At 38.7% G+C, this 16,759-nt stretch overlaps 1 protein-coding gene across 5 annotated transcripts in view; it reads right to left on the minus strand.

The window, feature by feature from the left end:
* UNC79 (unc-79 subunit of NALCN channel complex) overlaps window positions 1-16,759 on the minus strand; it is a 231,192-nt gene that overhangs the window by 66,638 nt on the left and 147,795 nt on the right. For all 5 annotated transcript variants that reach the window (XM_087448020.1, XM_087448023.1, XM_087448021.1 and 2 more), the window contains 5 exons: window positions 14,021-14,307; window positions 11,758-11,940; window positions 11,008-11,170; window positions 8,021-8,170; window positions 6,222-7,442 (listed from right to left, as the gene is read on the minus strand). In XM_087448020.1, coding sequence (XP_087304146.1) covers window positions 6,222-7,442; window positions 8,021-8,170; window positions 11,008-11,170; window positions 11,758-11,940; window positions 14,021-14,307 — 2,004 coding nt within the window. The remainder of the gene's footprint in view (window positions 1-6,221; window positions 7,443-8,020; window positions 8,171-11,007; window positions 11,171-11,757; window positions 11,941-14,020; window positions 14,308-16,759) is intronic.

Genomic DNA, 16,759 nt, shown 5'->3' on the forward strand with positions numbered 1-16,759 from the left:
TCCCACATTATTCTAGGTAAAGATTATCCTTTAAAACTTTTTGAAAAGTTAATGGTTTATCATAGCAAACCCCCTAAAATTCTTTACAAACCTCCTTGCCATCTTAAACAACACTATATATTGAACACAGTGAGCAGCCTGGAGTTAACATTATGGGCTTCTATGATTACACCACGCTGTAATTCGGGGATGTCCACCCTAAATGGCTTCAAGTTCTTCACCTTTATATAATGTCTCTGTCTCATCCTTTTCGTATTGTCAATTGTTTCTTCTTGCCACAGAGCAAGTCACCATACATTCATACATACTTAGAATTTAAGTATGCAGATACTATTCTATTATTGGATGATCACTAAACTTGTTAAACTGTCAGAAATAAAAGTAAAATAGATCCTAGGTGAGAGCCTGGGAGAAAAGTTTTTAAGCATTGATTTTGTAACGTCTATTTTTCATTCTCAGAGGGCTTTCTGAATAGATATGATTGCCAGATTAATAATTTCTTGATAACAAAAAAAGTATAACTGTTGCAGTGTTTCCTGAACTCTCCTTAATAAAGCATAAAATAACTACCCATTTTAAATTACCTCAGCCATTAAGATATTAAAGATTAGGTTATTCTTTTTCTCTTAGGTATTCTCCCCAAACCACTAGTTAAAAACAAGCATAATTATCTCTCTTATCTTTATCTGCCTCTATTTTATGTATGCTGCTACTATGGCATAATAATCCCACCAATGATGTAGAATGAGAAAGCTTAAAGCTAATTTTCAAGAATTCTTTGAAAGATTATTGAGACTTCTAGAGTTTTGGTATGCTTATTAAATTCTTGGTGTATCTTTAATTTTAAAGAAATGTCATTACTATAAGATAATTAATAATCATTAGTGTTCCAAGGTTCTTTAAGCCAGGCAATTTTTGCTCAGTCCTAAATCATTTTATGAAGGCTTCCATTTGTATACAGTTTAAGACAACAAATATTTGATTAGAGCTATATACTCAGCTTAAAATATTTCTATTCAGTTTTTTATACTGATGTGCATAAAATATCATACTATTAATTCATTCATTCATCAAATATTTGCCAACACTCTACTAGGCACTTGGGATACAATCAGCAAACAAACCAGGCAAAAATCCTTGCCTTTGGGAGTTTTCATTTTAGTGGGGAGAGACAGACAATAATTAATATGCATACAAGTAAATAAATTATTGTAGGTTAGAAGAGTAATTCTTTGTAGAAGAGAAATAGAGAAGAGAAAGTGATTCCAAGATGCCAGGTAGGGGTGGAAAGGTGGGGTGTAGTTCAGGCCTCATTGGGAACCTGATGTTTGACCAAATAATTAAAAGCAGCGAAAGCCTGCCTGAGCCAAGCAGATATCTGGGGAAGACAGTTTCAGCCTGAGGGAACAGCCAGTGTAAAAGCCCTAAGGTAGAACTATGTAGGGAGTGTTCAAGAAATGGCAAGAGGCCACTGTGGCTGAGTAGAAGACGTGGAGAGAGCAGTGCAAAATGAAGTCAGAGAGCTAATGAGAATAAGGACCACGTAAAGCATTCTAGGAATTGAAAGGACTTGAGCTTTTACTCTGAAAGAAATGGGGAGCCAGTGGAGGGTTTTAGGCAGAGGAATGGTATAACCTCATGTTTTAAAGGATCACTTTGGCAGCTGTGTTAGGAAGATATGGATGCAATCGGGGTAGAAGGCAGGGGACTAGTTAGAAGACTATAGCAATTGAGCCAGGTGAGGTCTTGGTAGCTCAGACCAGGGAGGAAGCAGGGGAGGCAGTGAGAAGGAGCCCGATTCTGGATATCTTTTGAAGCTAGATTAAGGTGGCCAGATAAAATAGAGGGTGTCCAGTTAAGATTCAATTTCATATAAAAAACAAATAACTTTTCAGTATAGTACATCCCATGCGATACTTGAGAGATGTGGCTCCAATTCTTTACTCCTCCCTTTGCCATGAGACTTAAAAGTTCCTCCCTCTAAAGAGGCAAAGTACTTTTCCCCTCTTGACTTTGGGTTCAGCCAGGTGATCTGTTTTAGCTAATGGAATGTTTACAGGCATGACAATGGCCAAAGTCTTGAAAAGCGCCTGTGCAATGGGGCTTGCTCTCTCGTGCCTCTTCCAGCACCATGAGAAGAACAGCCAGGCTTCATGGGTCTCAGGAGAAAGTTGGCCACCCAGCCCAGGTTAGATTAGCCAATCCACACTGATCAATCGACTCTCAAAATTAAATAAATGCTTATTATTGTATGCTGCTGAGACTTTATGCTTATTTGTTACATAGCATTATTCCAGCAACAGGTAACTGATAGAGTTGTCTCAGCATACAGATAATATGTAAAACCATACAACTAGGTGAGATCACCAAGAGTGTAGACAGAGGACTGAGAAAAGGATCAAAGACAGAGACTTTAGGGCACTCCCTCATTAGGGAGATAAGGAGGAACCAACAAAAGATGTTGAAGAGTGACCACTGAATAAGCGGAAAATGGAGAGAGTGTGGTATCCTGGAAGCCAAGTGAAGTGGGGGTGATCAACTGTCTCAAATATTGTAGACATGTCAGAGGATAAGACCTAAGAACTGACCATTAGATTTAGCAGTGGAAGTCATCGGTGACCTTGTCAAGTGAAATTTGGGTGAACTACTGGGGATGAAAGATTCATAGAAATGATGAATTCTTTTTAGAAAGAATAGAATGGGGGGCCAGCCCGGTGGCATAGTAGTTAAGTTTGGGTGCTGTGCTTCCGCGGCCCGGGTGCAGACCTATGCACCACTCATCAAGCGATGCTGTGGTGGCATCCCACATACACAATAGAGGAAGATGGGCACAGGTGTTAGCTCAGGGCCAATCTTCCTCACCAAAAAAAAAAGAAAAAGAATAGAATGGGAGAAAATTGGAGATAGTGATAGTATGAACAACTCTTTAAGTTTTGCTAAAAGGGGAGGAGCAAAATGGGATAATAACTGGGAGAACTGGGATCAAGAGCTTTTTGTTTTTTTAAGAGAGAGAAATAAGTCAAAGATACCTTAGAAAGAAAAAACTAAGGGAGGAGAAAGAGGAGAGAATTTCTGGGCCTATATCCTTGAGTAGGCAAGAGAAATAGAATCTTGTCCACATGTGGAAAGGCTAGCTTTAGACAGGAACACAGACAGTTCACCCGTAGCACCACGCAGGAAGGCCAGGTATGTAAGCGCAGATGATGGAAGGTAGACAGATAAGGTGTAGGAGGCTGTGGAAATTTCTTCCGGTTACGTCAAATAGGAAGAGTTACTGAAAGTTTGGAAAGAAAAGTAGCTATGAAATAGTCACTGAGGAGAATGGAAACATGAATGGCCCAGAGAAATATGGTATGATTGCCAGGCAGCTTTAAGGACCCAGTTGAGGTTCACAGTCATGAATCTAAAATGAGACTGTCAATATTGTCTTGTGTTTTTCTCCAGTCATATTCATCTGATAGGTACAGTTGCTGGTAGATGGAAAGGCAGATTTGATGAGGGTTTTGTTCAGCCAAGCAAATTTGAAAAAGCAAAGGCCAAGGAAGGTGTAGGCAAGGAGAGTTATACTGATTGACTTGAGTAAGGAAGAGAAGACATGAAGTAGGGGTGCAACAGTGAAAGATAGTAGGATCAATACAGTTGTCCAGAGAGAGAGGAAATGGTAATCAGAGAATGGGAGACATGAGACTGACATCATGGAAAGGGTGCAGTTATTGGTAATAACAAGGTCTGTGATATTGAGTAGCCGAGCTAGAGTGGAGGATTAAAAAAAGTCACTGAAGAAGATGAATTAAAGGAACTGAGAAGCGTAGTTGTCGGAAAAGTCATCTGCACTAATATTGAAATCAATAAAAATTAAGACAGGAATAATTGAGGAAAGAGTAAAAAGAGCCAGGAATCAAAACTGTCAACAAATGAGAAAGTCGGGGGTTAGTAATATGAGATTCAGAGCTGGATGTTTTTAGAGACAAGGTGGGAATGGTCTGAAAGGGACAATGATGAGCAAGGAAGATGCCTACCCCCTTGCCCAAGCCCAAGGGCACAAGGGCTGTAGGGAAAGCAATGTCCTCAGGGGACAGCTGGGTTTCCATCAGACCAAGGAGGTAAAGGAAACAGTCAGAGGAGAGAGCACATAAGGAATTTTGCTCATGGAGGACCAAGAATTCTTGACCAAGGAAGGGTTTCAGGAGTTGAGATAAGGTAAGAAAAAGGTTCAGAACAGGAGATGTGAAAAACTTTATGGAAATTAGACTGAGGGAGATGAAGGGTGTCCTGGGGCTTCTTGCAGGGACTGACGTGAACAGAGAGAAAGTGTACAATGCGATCAGACCTGGTGAACTCAAGGCAATTAGCAGTGGCAAGGCTATGAGTTTGGGAGGATTAGGAGGCATAGATATCTGGGCATCCCTTGACTCCAGCTGATAGAAGCAAGAAGGTCTGGAGAAGGCTGAGTCTCCCTCTGAGCACACGGGCCTCCTTCCAGCACCAGCAAGGAAGGGCAGGAGATCTGTATGTCTGTGGAAGATGAGACACTATACAGATTTTAAATTATTATGACAGTATAACAGATACTATAAAAATTTTAAAGACATATTATCATAATTGTCAGATACTTTCTTCTTGTTCTGGTAACAAATGTGTCAATACAAAACCACTCTCCTCCCTGGTAGCCTGGGGAACAATCTGACATAAGAATGAATAGAAAAGGCAACACACATACACACTCAAACATACATACTACAACCTATATACAACCTGCATATCATATATACCCACCCTAGACCTTATATGGTATCTTATATACCCACTCTATATCTATATACCCACTCTATACCCACTCTGTAATCTTATATACCCAGGTCTATAGAGTCAATGCTTTCCTCCATCTATATGCAACAGTTTTCCTGGTTCCAAACAATAAAAAGGTATCCCAGTTTCCCTAGAAACCTTCTTAAACTTCCTTATTATTACCAGCATCTTTTTCTTCACCCTGCCTGGCTGGAGCATGACCCTTTCCAAATACTCTAATGTTTATTGGACAGATTTTTGCAGCACCTTCGGGAGACACAGCTCTGTCCTATGAGGTAGGGAAAGCTGGAAACCTCAGGAAATGCCTGGGGCAAGTAAAAGAGCTGAGCCCATTCTCTTAGGAGTTGCTTTTGTGTGGAGTAGTGGGAGAAGTAGGACTAGAATCAATCGGGAGAACAGTCCTGGCCCTGCTTCTGCCTGGCCATGTGACCTGGGGCAAGGCACATCCCCTCCTCAGAGTGTCAGTATCCTTTGTAGAAAATGAGGGGTTACACTAGAGGTCTCCAAGATCTTTGCCAGTTCTCGACATTCTGTAGTCTAGGAATCGACTAAAATAATCATCCCCAGCCAATTTCACTTTTTCTAAAGAGTCACATTCTTTTCTTTTTCAGATCTGAGCTGAGAAATGAAGAAGCATTCTGATCAGTATTATGGTAATACTGCAAAAGACTGTGTTTTAGGATGAGGTGGATTATCAGCTTGCCACTTTTTCAAGTTATCTTTCTTAGAAACAGTGCCTCCAAGGAAAACAAGAAATGGCACTTGAGGTAGGAAATCCGTGTACTGTGACAACATCACCATCAAGTGGTGTCCATGGACTAGTGTCTAGGTTTCAACCGGGATTTTTTGGTTCCTGAAGGCACACAATGTCCACCAGACTGCTGATATTTAGTTAGAATACATACTCAGCTGTAGATCCTACATGATTATACAGTCAATTCTTAATCATTCCAAGCACTCTTGCTTTATTTTAGTCCTTCATGTTTGTTCCTCCTTTGAACTACATCATCGCTCAGTAAAGTATAGCAGGGAAAAAAAGGGAAAGCAAAAAGAGTTCAAATTAATTGCTGACTATTGCTGTTTGAGGAAGGCTAAAATAATATTTGTAATATCTTGATATGAATTAACTGTTGCTTCTTATTGACAAGGATGGTGAAGAATTGACTATAGAGTCTGGAAACAACAAATACAGCAACATTTATGGAGCCAGTACAATCTGGCTCCATAACCACATCTGAATCCAACACGCTGTAGTAAGCAGGAAGGATTCGGAGTGATTATGAAGCAATTATAATGTCAACCCCTGACATTATAAGATTGAGAGTTTGATGCATAGTCAGTGCCAAGACCCTAACAAGTAAGATGCACAAACTTGAATGTAAGGCTGGGAGAAAGAAGAGAGATGAGCTTACCTGGGTCTTTCTGTTCTCCCAGTTTGTCTAGGATGTTGAAGGAAATGTCGAGGTACTCTCTCTGGATAGCACTGACAGCAATCTTCCTCTGTTTCCTCTGCCTGGGAACAATCTGAATCTTAAATTCGGATTCCTCAGCTCCCTCCTCTTCTACCTTCCTCTCAGGATTCTGTTCTGTATCCGATTCAGCACTGGTGTCGGGCTTCTCACTTTCTATTGGATTCTCGGCATCTTCAGGGACTTTGAGGAGGACAGTTTTTGCCCCTGAACTTGGCATCAGCCCACCGGGCTTCTCTTCCTCCATGCTGGGCTCCAGGTTATCGTCCAGTGACATCTCGGGGAGAGCAAATGACTTCTGAAGGAGATCCCGTTTTTGTTTAAGCGTGAGCGGGCTGCCACAGGAAAACTCGTGCAGCTCCTCTGGCTTTGATAATTCTTCAGAGTCTGTGGGGTCTTCCAGAGCTATGAGAGCAGAGTTCTTGTCACCTGCTGACTGGTTATTTCCTGAGTCCTTGGAAGAAAAGTCTTTAGAACAGTCCTCCACACTTACTTGCACAAGGGGAGTTGTGCTTAGGCTGAGGACAGAGGGGTGGCTGGGGACGGGAGGAGAAGACGCAGCATTTTTACCAGAGGCACCATCATTTCCTTGGTCCATGGCCTCCTCTTCTTCGTCACTCTCTACTATTCGGAGAGGGGGAAGAGGCTCAAACACAAGAGAGTCGCTGTCAGATGTTGAGAGCATAGAGTGTTTTTCAGGCCCAGATGTTGAATCTGAGGACAGATCTATCAGATCTAAATCTTCTTTAGAAGCAGGCTTTATTGGAGAATCAACTTTCACCTCAAATGTCTCCATGCAGTTTAACCTAACTTCTGGTATTACAGGCCTTCGAGTTTCTTGAAAACCTTCCATAGCTGGGTTCTCAGGGATTTCTGGACTGTCGGGCCTTGTAGCGGAATTCTGTCTAGGACGTCCGTGGTCGTGTTGTCTTTGCAGGATGTAAGCAGCTTGGGCAGGAGGCTTATCTGTGTCACATCGGTCTATGCAGGACTTCCTGCGGTGCTCGTCTAATGTAAACAAGAGGGAGTCTGCATTCCCTATATCAAGAGATTTTTGTTTTAAAGAGCGCAGCTTTTTTTTCTGAATGCTTTCTTCTCTCACACAGTGTAGAATGCTGTCTTGTAATGCACCCGTTTCTCTATATTCAGCCAGTTCTATTTCACCTGATTAAAACAGAAAAAGCTAGTACTATTTTACTTGGAGAGTTTACCATTTTTTTCCCCTCATACTTGGGCATACAATTGGCATAAATCATAATCACAATCCCAGCTCCACCAGAAGGTAAAACTGACTTTCTGGCCAAGTTTTTGTAATGTTCATTCTAATTTCAAAAACCAGAACACTTTGGAATGAAAGAACCCAAAATGGCAGTTTAAGACGTCATTTCCAAAATCAGACTTCGGGATAATTCCTCAGCTCAATTCATTTGTGCACAGGAGAGGGGGTCACTTTTGGCTGAGGCAGGTCTAGGAAACTGTGTTCATATTGTGTGGAAGAGAAGCAAACGTTTTGCAACAAATCAAATCAAGCAATGGCCCCTAAGACAACCATGACATCAATGATGCACCTGTCGGTTCACGTATATATATAAATGTGTATATATATACTGTTTGTGCATACATATATAGAGAATCAACGGTATTAAAATGTGTAGTAACGTAATAAAATTAAGATTTCACCCCAAACAAACAGTAGAGTACAACATTTCTGCATAAAATTACTAAGAGGAAAAAATTCATACTTCTCTGAACATTCATCTCAACCGGCTGATATTTCACCATTTTGCTGCCGCCTATCCTTTTCAATCTTGCAAAAAAAGTTTGAGACTCTTTATTGCAGGGTCCAGTAGGTGTATCATGAATATCAGATTCATCAAAAACACTATCTTCTTCTAATTGGGGAGAGAAAGTCAAAATTACACTTAAGAGATTATTCTCTCTTAGGCTGTGTCTACACAAGCATTTCAATGAAAGCATTCTGGAAAAAAGTCTGGGGTGGTTTCTACACCAGCCCCAGTCTAGCCATGGCTTGGTATTTCCTCCAGGCTCAAACAGCAACCTGTTACAAGATTGCCCCTCATTTTCCATGTGACAATTGGCAGCATTTTCAAGAGAGGCATCCCAATATTCCAGTAGGGCCTTATGGGGAAACTTGTTCAATGCACTTAAAACCAGATAACACATACATGTCAGGAAACTGTGACACTCCTTGAACATGCCTGTTTTTTGGTATATTTTCAGGCTAATTTAGCAACGTAAAATTAAACAAAATGAGTGGATCTCGCCCTTTCCAAAAATATATGCCTTCCTGGGATTTGAGCACTGGCATAGACACAGCCTAACAGTACATGCACCTTATACTTTGTGAATGCAAAATACTGTACTCTACATTGGGTAATGAAACACACAACACACAGAAAAAGCTTAGAAAAGCCACTGGTCATCTCAAAAGCTCCACAAATGATTATGGACTGAAAGAGTAAACAAAGGAAAAGAAAAAAACAGAAAATAACATTTCCCCCTATTAAAGTAAGGCTGTTCTCTGAGGAGTTTGCCATATGTAACTATTATGAATCCCAGAAAATATCTTTGACTCTTATGATCCTGAGGCTCCATAAGCGAACTGGTCACTTAGACTGCCTGTCAAGTTTGTTTCCATGTCCTCTTCTATCCTCATTTCGCCACTCGTAAATCAAAGATAAACCCAAAAACACATTAATAAGGAAAGGGTTGCTATGTTGCAACCCACAAAGTTCACTTAAATTTTCTTCTTTCGTCCTTTGGAAAGGTGAAAGCTATGTACAAAGCAGCAAGAAAAAAGGCTACAAAAATGCATTTAATACCACAATAAATGGAATTAACCTACTATTCAAGTTGAGTATCACTAAAATCAGAGTTATTTGGCCTATATTTATATCTACCTATATGACACAACAAGGCTCAGGTGTGATTATGATTACCGAAGATTTCTTGAGTGTAAGGGGAGTACAAGCATAGAGTTAAGTTTTAAGGACCGATTCTGTCCTCAAACACAAGATTCTACAGTAGTTCCCCCTTATCCGAGGTTTCACTTTCCTCAGTTTCAGTTACCCTCAGTCAACCACAGTCCAAAACTATTACATACAATAAGATATCTTGAGATAGAGAGAGAGACCACATTCACATAACATTCATTACAGTATATTGTTATAATTGCTCTGTTCTATTATTAGTTGTTGTTAATCTCTTACTGTGCCTAATTTATAAATTAAACTTTATCATAGGTATGTATGCATAGGAAAAAACAGCATATATAGGGTTCAGTAGTATCTGTGGCTTCAGGCATCTTCTGGGAGTCTTGGAAGGCATCTCCCATGGATAAGGGGGGACTACTGTACAAGTACATGAAATCTGAAGCAGTAGATATTAGATAAAGTAATCCTACTAATCTTTTTAGTCAAATAAAAAATAAGTGTTAATGATTAAAATGGATACAAAACTCCCAGTGAACTTCTGCAAAGATGAAAAAGCCTATCAAATTCCCATGTTTCTGGGGAGATGGAACACAATGACCTGTTTTATTTCTTAATTCCTTTTTAAAAACATTCTCCTTTGAAAAATACAGTTTTTCGAGGAAACAGTTATGTGATTTCCATCACATAACTTTGAAATAATTCTCAAAAGGTACTGAATGAGAGAGACGGAAAGACTTCAGAATGGCTCCTCCCATCCAGAAAAGTTCATCTGGGATTGGCCCAAACACTGAGCCCACGTTGAGGACATCTATAGTTTAACTGAATCTATCCAATTTCCCAGAAACTAGGACCTAAGCTGGTAGACAAAATATTCTCCAGGAAGGATCTGAATGGTACCAGAACTTAAAGAACTTAGTTGTCACAGTTCTGTCTATGGCCAACCTAGACATTTGGACCTTTTAGCAATAAACGATCAGTGGAACACCAGCTCCAGTCCATCCTATTGAGATATTTCCAGAGCAGTTCTACCAAATCGGAATCTGTTAACACCACAAAGGGTCATGGGCACTTGGCTTTCTCCCAGGATTGGATTAGATGGTGTCACCTTTTACAAGTCTAGTCACCCTCTGACATGCACTAAAGACATACACTTTGGTTCTTCAGCTCTCTCCTGAAAACATCCAGGCTGGAATTCTACTCTATCTAAAGTTTCATTTTACTGCCTCCTTTGCAAAAAAGCTATCGATATAAAAAGTGTTGATACTGGAAATAATTTAAACCTCTGCAGCAAAAATGTTTCATTTCATTCCCCTTAAATCAATTCTTATTCTTTGAATAAGAAGGCTAGGAAAAAGCACTTCAGCAAATTCAAATCTGTGAGCACAAAGTTCAGGAGCAAACTAGAGATGGATAAAATTATGGCTTCACCGAGTGCGGACCAAGATTTACTTCACGGCCCAAAGCAAGATGTTTCCAACACACAGGAAAAAGGGTTACAAAGGCTCCTTAACCAAACAGCAGACAATTTTTTACAAAACATTATTTCTTATGAAATGAGTTCTAGAAGCATATCTATTATTTCTCTTGAATGCTCATTTAAAAAATTAAAGCAGCGACATTCATGGGAAAGTTGCAAAATTAATGAAGCAGTAGGTGATTTTTTGACTCCAGAATGATATCTAGGGGCGCTCCTCTATCTCCTAAGAAAAACATTGTCCAGAAATGTATTACATATTCAAGCTAAGTTTGGGATAAAATTGAGATATGTAAAGTACCTTTTTCTTTTTCGCTGTATCTGCTTATGTTACTGTTGTCACTGTACAAAGGTCCTGCCGTGGCATGGGGCTTGCAGCTATGATACTGTGCATTGAGTGTATTGACTGTTATGTGAATCAGATGCAGCAGGACCTTGCTGATATCACAGTCTCGGTATGGATACTGCTCGATAAAATGGAGGGAGAAAAATATAAATGGTTATTTTGAAGGGTAAGTTTTTCCACTTGATCTTGCTAGATATTTTTCTCAATATCTCTTGGGGATAAAAAGAAATATACAGAAAAGCAAGAACAGAAATTCTTATCATGGCCTTATTTTGACAAGGGATCGTATTCCTCCTCGTGCACCAAACCACAGACGGCAATGCATGCCAGTTCGTAGGTATAATTCCTTTCAAGAAAATTATCTGGCATAAACATTTGGTGTATGAATACAATTTTAAGTATTTTCCTTGTTTTCTGACATAATTAATAGATAAAATATGAGATTCTGAGCATAAACAGAGATTGTTGATCAATATCCCGCACTTCATCATTTTTTGTTTTACACATTGGTAGCATATACACTGGTATGGCCTCCATTTCTATTTTCATTCCAGTGGCTCTACTTCCTAACACTCATTGTACCTCATGATTCTTCCTTTGAAGGTCAAATTACTATCCTACAAAATTCTCAACTGAGATCTCTTAAGTGTTCTCCTCTCTAAGAGAAGCATTCCACTCACAAAAGGAGTGCCTACCACAACTCACCTTGTAAAGGATGACAAGCAAGGCTTTCAACCACATCTGCCGGATGTGAGGTTTTAGGGACCAGAGGGAACAACGAGGTGGCTGTTGGAAATAATGCCGTAGCTGAGGACAAGAGCAGTATTTGAGCACCTGAACCACCAAGGGGAGAAGGTGTTTTCCCAAGTTAATGTTATAGTCCATAACCTGAAATAGGAAAAAAATTAATAACTGAAGGAAAGCTATAAAGAACACTTCTAAGCCAAAAGGAAAAATTTGAACCATCAAAACTAGGCAAAATATTTAACAGGCATCTCACAAAATATTATTAGTAATGGCCAGTACACAAAAAGTGGGAAAAGTCCAACCTTACAAAACATATAAAAACTTGTAAATTAAAGTAGTTTTAATCTAATCTTAATTATCTAATTATCTTTTTAATTTATCTACTTAATTAGCTATTGAAAATAAAAATTTATCTATTAAAATGTCCTATTAAACTATCAACTGTAGTTAAACTAGAATCAATGAAAACACTTAGTATTGGTAATCATGTGGAGAAATGGGCATTCTCAGACACTGCCAGCAAGAGTATTTACTCAGTACAACCTTTCAGAAGAGGAATTTAGCAATATGCATTCAGAAGAAAGAAAAAACACATAGTCTCTAATACAGCAATTAAATATATCCTAAGAAAATAACCAGACAAGTGTTCCAAGAGGTATACATAAAGATATCCAGCATTATAATCACCCCAAATTGAAAATAATCTCCATATTCAAGAATATGGGGTTAAATAAAAGATTATTTATATGACAACAGAATACTGTGTAGCCATTAAATAGGATATGATACAAATTTGTTTACATGAAGTGAAGTTCATAATAAGTTTTAGGTTTAAAAAATGTTACATATATATCAGTATGTATAATATGATCCCATTATTGTAAAAAATATGTGTGCATATACATATACATATAGTTATACATATACACACATACGTATGTATGCATTTATATATGAATGTATGTAAATTTGGAGCCAGCGATATACAACAAAATGTTAGTAAGTTATTTTTGTCATGGGTTTCCTGGAGATTTGTATTTTAATTTTTTGGTTAGATTTCTAAAATAAATATGTGTAATGTGAATATAGAAAGAGAGAAGTGAGGAAGAAGGGGGGTGCTATCTGAAATGCTCTCTTCATCACAGACAGCTGAGTATTAGCAACTGAGGTGCTCCATCTAGTTATCAGCATCATCAAGAGACAACTACATACATATTGCTCCCACTTTGCTTATCTGCGTTCATTACATTACAATCTATTTGAGCTAATTGATAGCAGCTACCATCGTTGAGCCCCTACCATGAGACAGGCACTGATTAAGGTGCTTTCCAATATGTTGTCTCTAATCTTTCAAAAAAAAAAATCTGTTACCAATGAGCAAACAAGCAGAGGATGCCTAAGGCCATTAACAGTTAACAACAGTGGCAGAGCTGAAATTCATATCCACGTCTTTCTACCCCCAAGTTCTACACCCTTTGCAGATTGGTGCAGCCATTCTGGAGAATGAAATTTGTAGCACTGGTCAAATTAGGCATACATATAGCCGATGATCCATTAATTCTGCTGCTGGATCCATATCCCAAAGGAATTCTCACATTAGTGGATAAGGTGCGTGAACAAGGATGTTCACTGCTGAGCTGTTTGCAGTATTGAGGAGTTGGGAGCAATGTGATTGTCCATCACTGGGGGACTGGACAGTTGAAGCAAGGTAAATGTATACTGTGGCATACAATCCAGCAGGTAGGAGAAGCAAACATGGAAAAAGCCAATGGTGATAATGTGACATGAAGTAAGCTGTATGATTAACTCAATTCTCCACTTGAAGCCAAAAAAAAGAAAAGGATTAAAGAAAAAAAACCCACAAACAAAAAAATCACACTCCCTTATTGTTTAATGGGTAGAGTTTCAGTTTAGGATAATGAAAAAGTTCTGGAGATGGATAGTTGTGATGGTTACATAACAATGTGAATATACTTAAAGCCACTGAATTGCACACTTAAATTTTACGTTATGTGTATTTTACACATAAAAAAAATCCCATACTCCCTTTATTACATCAGGCTGCTGAGTCTTACTCATGTTTATATTCCCCTCCACATAACCCTGCCTAATAAAGTAACTTGCACAAACCTTTACACTGAACTAACGTTGGCTAAACAGAATTTAATAACTTGCTTCTACTAAAAGCCTAACAGTATGACTCCTGAAAGCTTACACTTACTTGGGCAATTCCTGCAATAAATGCATTAAAGCAAGTTGACAGGCGCATTTTTTGAGGTGCAATCATGAAGCAACCTTCCTGTTGGTCATAGCCAAGTAAGACATACAGGTGCCGCTTGACGGTGTTGAAGGCCTTCGCACTGCTGATGTCTGACTCGGCGCTGCTCTCATCCTTGGCCATGAACTTCATGAGCACTGTAATCAGCTGGTGAACTGTCTGGTGGTCGATCCCAGCATCTTCTGGGAGCAGGTCCTTGATGGTGTTGTCATTTTCAGGGGATTGTTGTCCTGTCAGTACAAGAAACGCCATCAGTGGGTGGCTCCTCCACAAGTCAGTTTACACTAAAATCTCACTTACTGATAAAGCACCATTCTTTCTGCTTTCACTAAATATTTAAAAGTTCTGTTCTAGACAAACTTAAAGGCGTAATATGGCCTAGGAAGCAAAGCATTGGTCCCGAGGTGGAAGTTACTATGTTCATCAACAACCAAGTACTTCGGGAGTAATAAGGGAATGGAAATAAATATAAGGCACTATAAAGCAAGGTTATCTCCAAACAGTAAGACAAATACCTAAATAAACTTTGCATTGAGTGAATTTTTAAATATCTTGGCAAAGTTTTTCTCAGTGATAAAGACAAGTTTCCCTCCCAGCTTTGTAAAATAAGCAAGTAAGAATAACCACAAAAATAATATTCTAAAATCCACTGAGCACAAAAACATCCATTGGGTTATTTTGTTTAAATTATTATCTCAATTCAGTTATGTTCATAAATCAGCTGGTGCAAAAATTTTTTTTCCAAATCCTAAGATATTATCATTATGTACTTTTTGAATGATATAGTCAAAATTATAAATAGCAAATTATAAGCCCTGCTGCATGTAATGAGAAACATACAGAGGGGGGACACAGACAGAAAGAAAGAAGCATGAACATTTAAAAACATTGAAAAACACTACATGAAGGTGAGCTGAAAGTTCACATGGCAAGAAAAAACACCTTAGCCCTTGACTTACTCTTAACCTAACAAATAATTATATCTAGCAGCTCCCTGACATTGACTTTCTCTGTTATTTTTCAAAGTCAAAATTATACCCTGTCTTCCCTTGTTTTTCTGCCTCTTCTGATCTGTTTTAGTTTAGGACTTTTGGTAAAGGAAGAGTGAGGTTTGTTCTTCTATATTTATGTTTTGGAGATTATTCAAAATACTCTTTGCATTTTTGTCCTTCGTTTGACAAGCAATATCAGAATTTCTAAATTAAACAAAAACAAAGTTTTTGCCTGGTGGGTTAGATTAGCACACCAGCATTCTCATCTCTCATCCTGCAAGGAAAAGTTCTACTAAATGATGACGAGCTTTGGTTACTAACCATTGTAAACCACACCTTGATTACATCTATTGTGATTATGGTATAAAGGATACAACAAAGAGCGAGGTAGTAATTTATATCCATTAACTCCTCAACTAATTTGGCAAAATCTCAACCTTCCAGGACACAGCCAAGAGAAATAAGATAGAAGAAACGTTTCTGGGGACTGCGGAAATGGAAATTAGTGTCTCAACCCCAAGCGCTTTTCTCTGGAGCAGCCGCATGAAGGTAATGTCAAATTCAGAATTTACTAGTTTAGAACTGCACATAAGGTAACAAGCTTGGTTGTCTGGTTTTCCCCACATGATCAGAACAATGTTGGTCTGTTCAAAAGTGATATATTAAGAAGGGATGGTTGACAGTCAGTGAAGAGGCAGCAGAATAGGAGCCTCTAATGTAAGGGAAAACATCTGACAAACTTCAATATGACCCCAGGACATTAACAACATTTTCTGTCTCACAGAGTCTGTTCATGAAGAAATAAATATGTGCAATGTACTTTAGAGATAAATATGTGCAATGCACCTTACCAAAAATTACTCAAATAAAACCTAAGGATTTGTTTATTACAGTGTTTCACACGCAGAGAGTGACCAATAAATTGTTAATATTATCATTATTTATTAGGCATGCATCAGCCACCAGAAGAAAAGAGTGATATATGTGGAATACCCTCTTTCACCAAGAGGACAGAAATGTGAAGCATCACTGTATATTGTAATTAAATTAAATGTCTGAAATATATGATCAGACCAAAAGCAATACCCATGTAAATCCTCATAGAACAAAACAGAAAGTTTAGAGAACTATCTTTTCAGCATTGAAAAATACTTAATCTCGATTTTTTTTCCTCTAGAGTACTACTTTACAACGAGAAGGAGGTTATTGCTTTGGGCAAGCTTGGGCCAAGAATGTGACAAGTGTGGGAATCCAGGTTCCCTGCAGGGTTCAATGTTATTGTAGCAGCAAGTGATGGCTGTTACAATATAGCTTCATTCTTCAATTCATTTTAGCTCTGAGGGGTAAGGTTGAAGAGAGCACATATCACTCAGTCCTGCTCAGCCACCTCCAAGTCCTTACTGGCTTGACTCCAAAGTCCCAAAGTTAAAAATGGAACTAGGGAGTGTTTGAGAAGGAGTTGCACCTTTGTTTTATAGCCCTGAAAATCGAGGGGCCTCAACAGAGAAGAAAGGAAGCTCCAGACTAGGCCCAACAAGGACACTGCCTCCCCCATTTCATTCTATCCCAGTTCAAGTCTAGAAAATAAACCATCAGACTTCATCTTTAAATATTTCAGAACTCTTCTTCCTATTGTAAGTAGACATGTATTTTAAAAGTTTGTAACTTTAGCTTTTCCTCTCAAATCATA

The sequence above is a fragment of the Ceratotherium simum genome, chromosome 24 (genome assembly GCF_057802395.1).
Source record: "Ceratotherium simum simum isolate JZ-2026a chromosome 24, ASM5780239v1, whole genome shotgun sequence".
Taxonomy (NCBI): domain Eukaryota; kingdom Metazoa; phylum Chordata; class Mammalia; order Perissodactyla; family Rhinocerotidae; genus Ceratotherium; species Ceratotherium simum.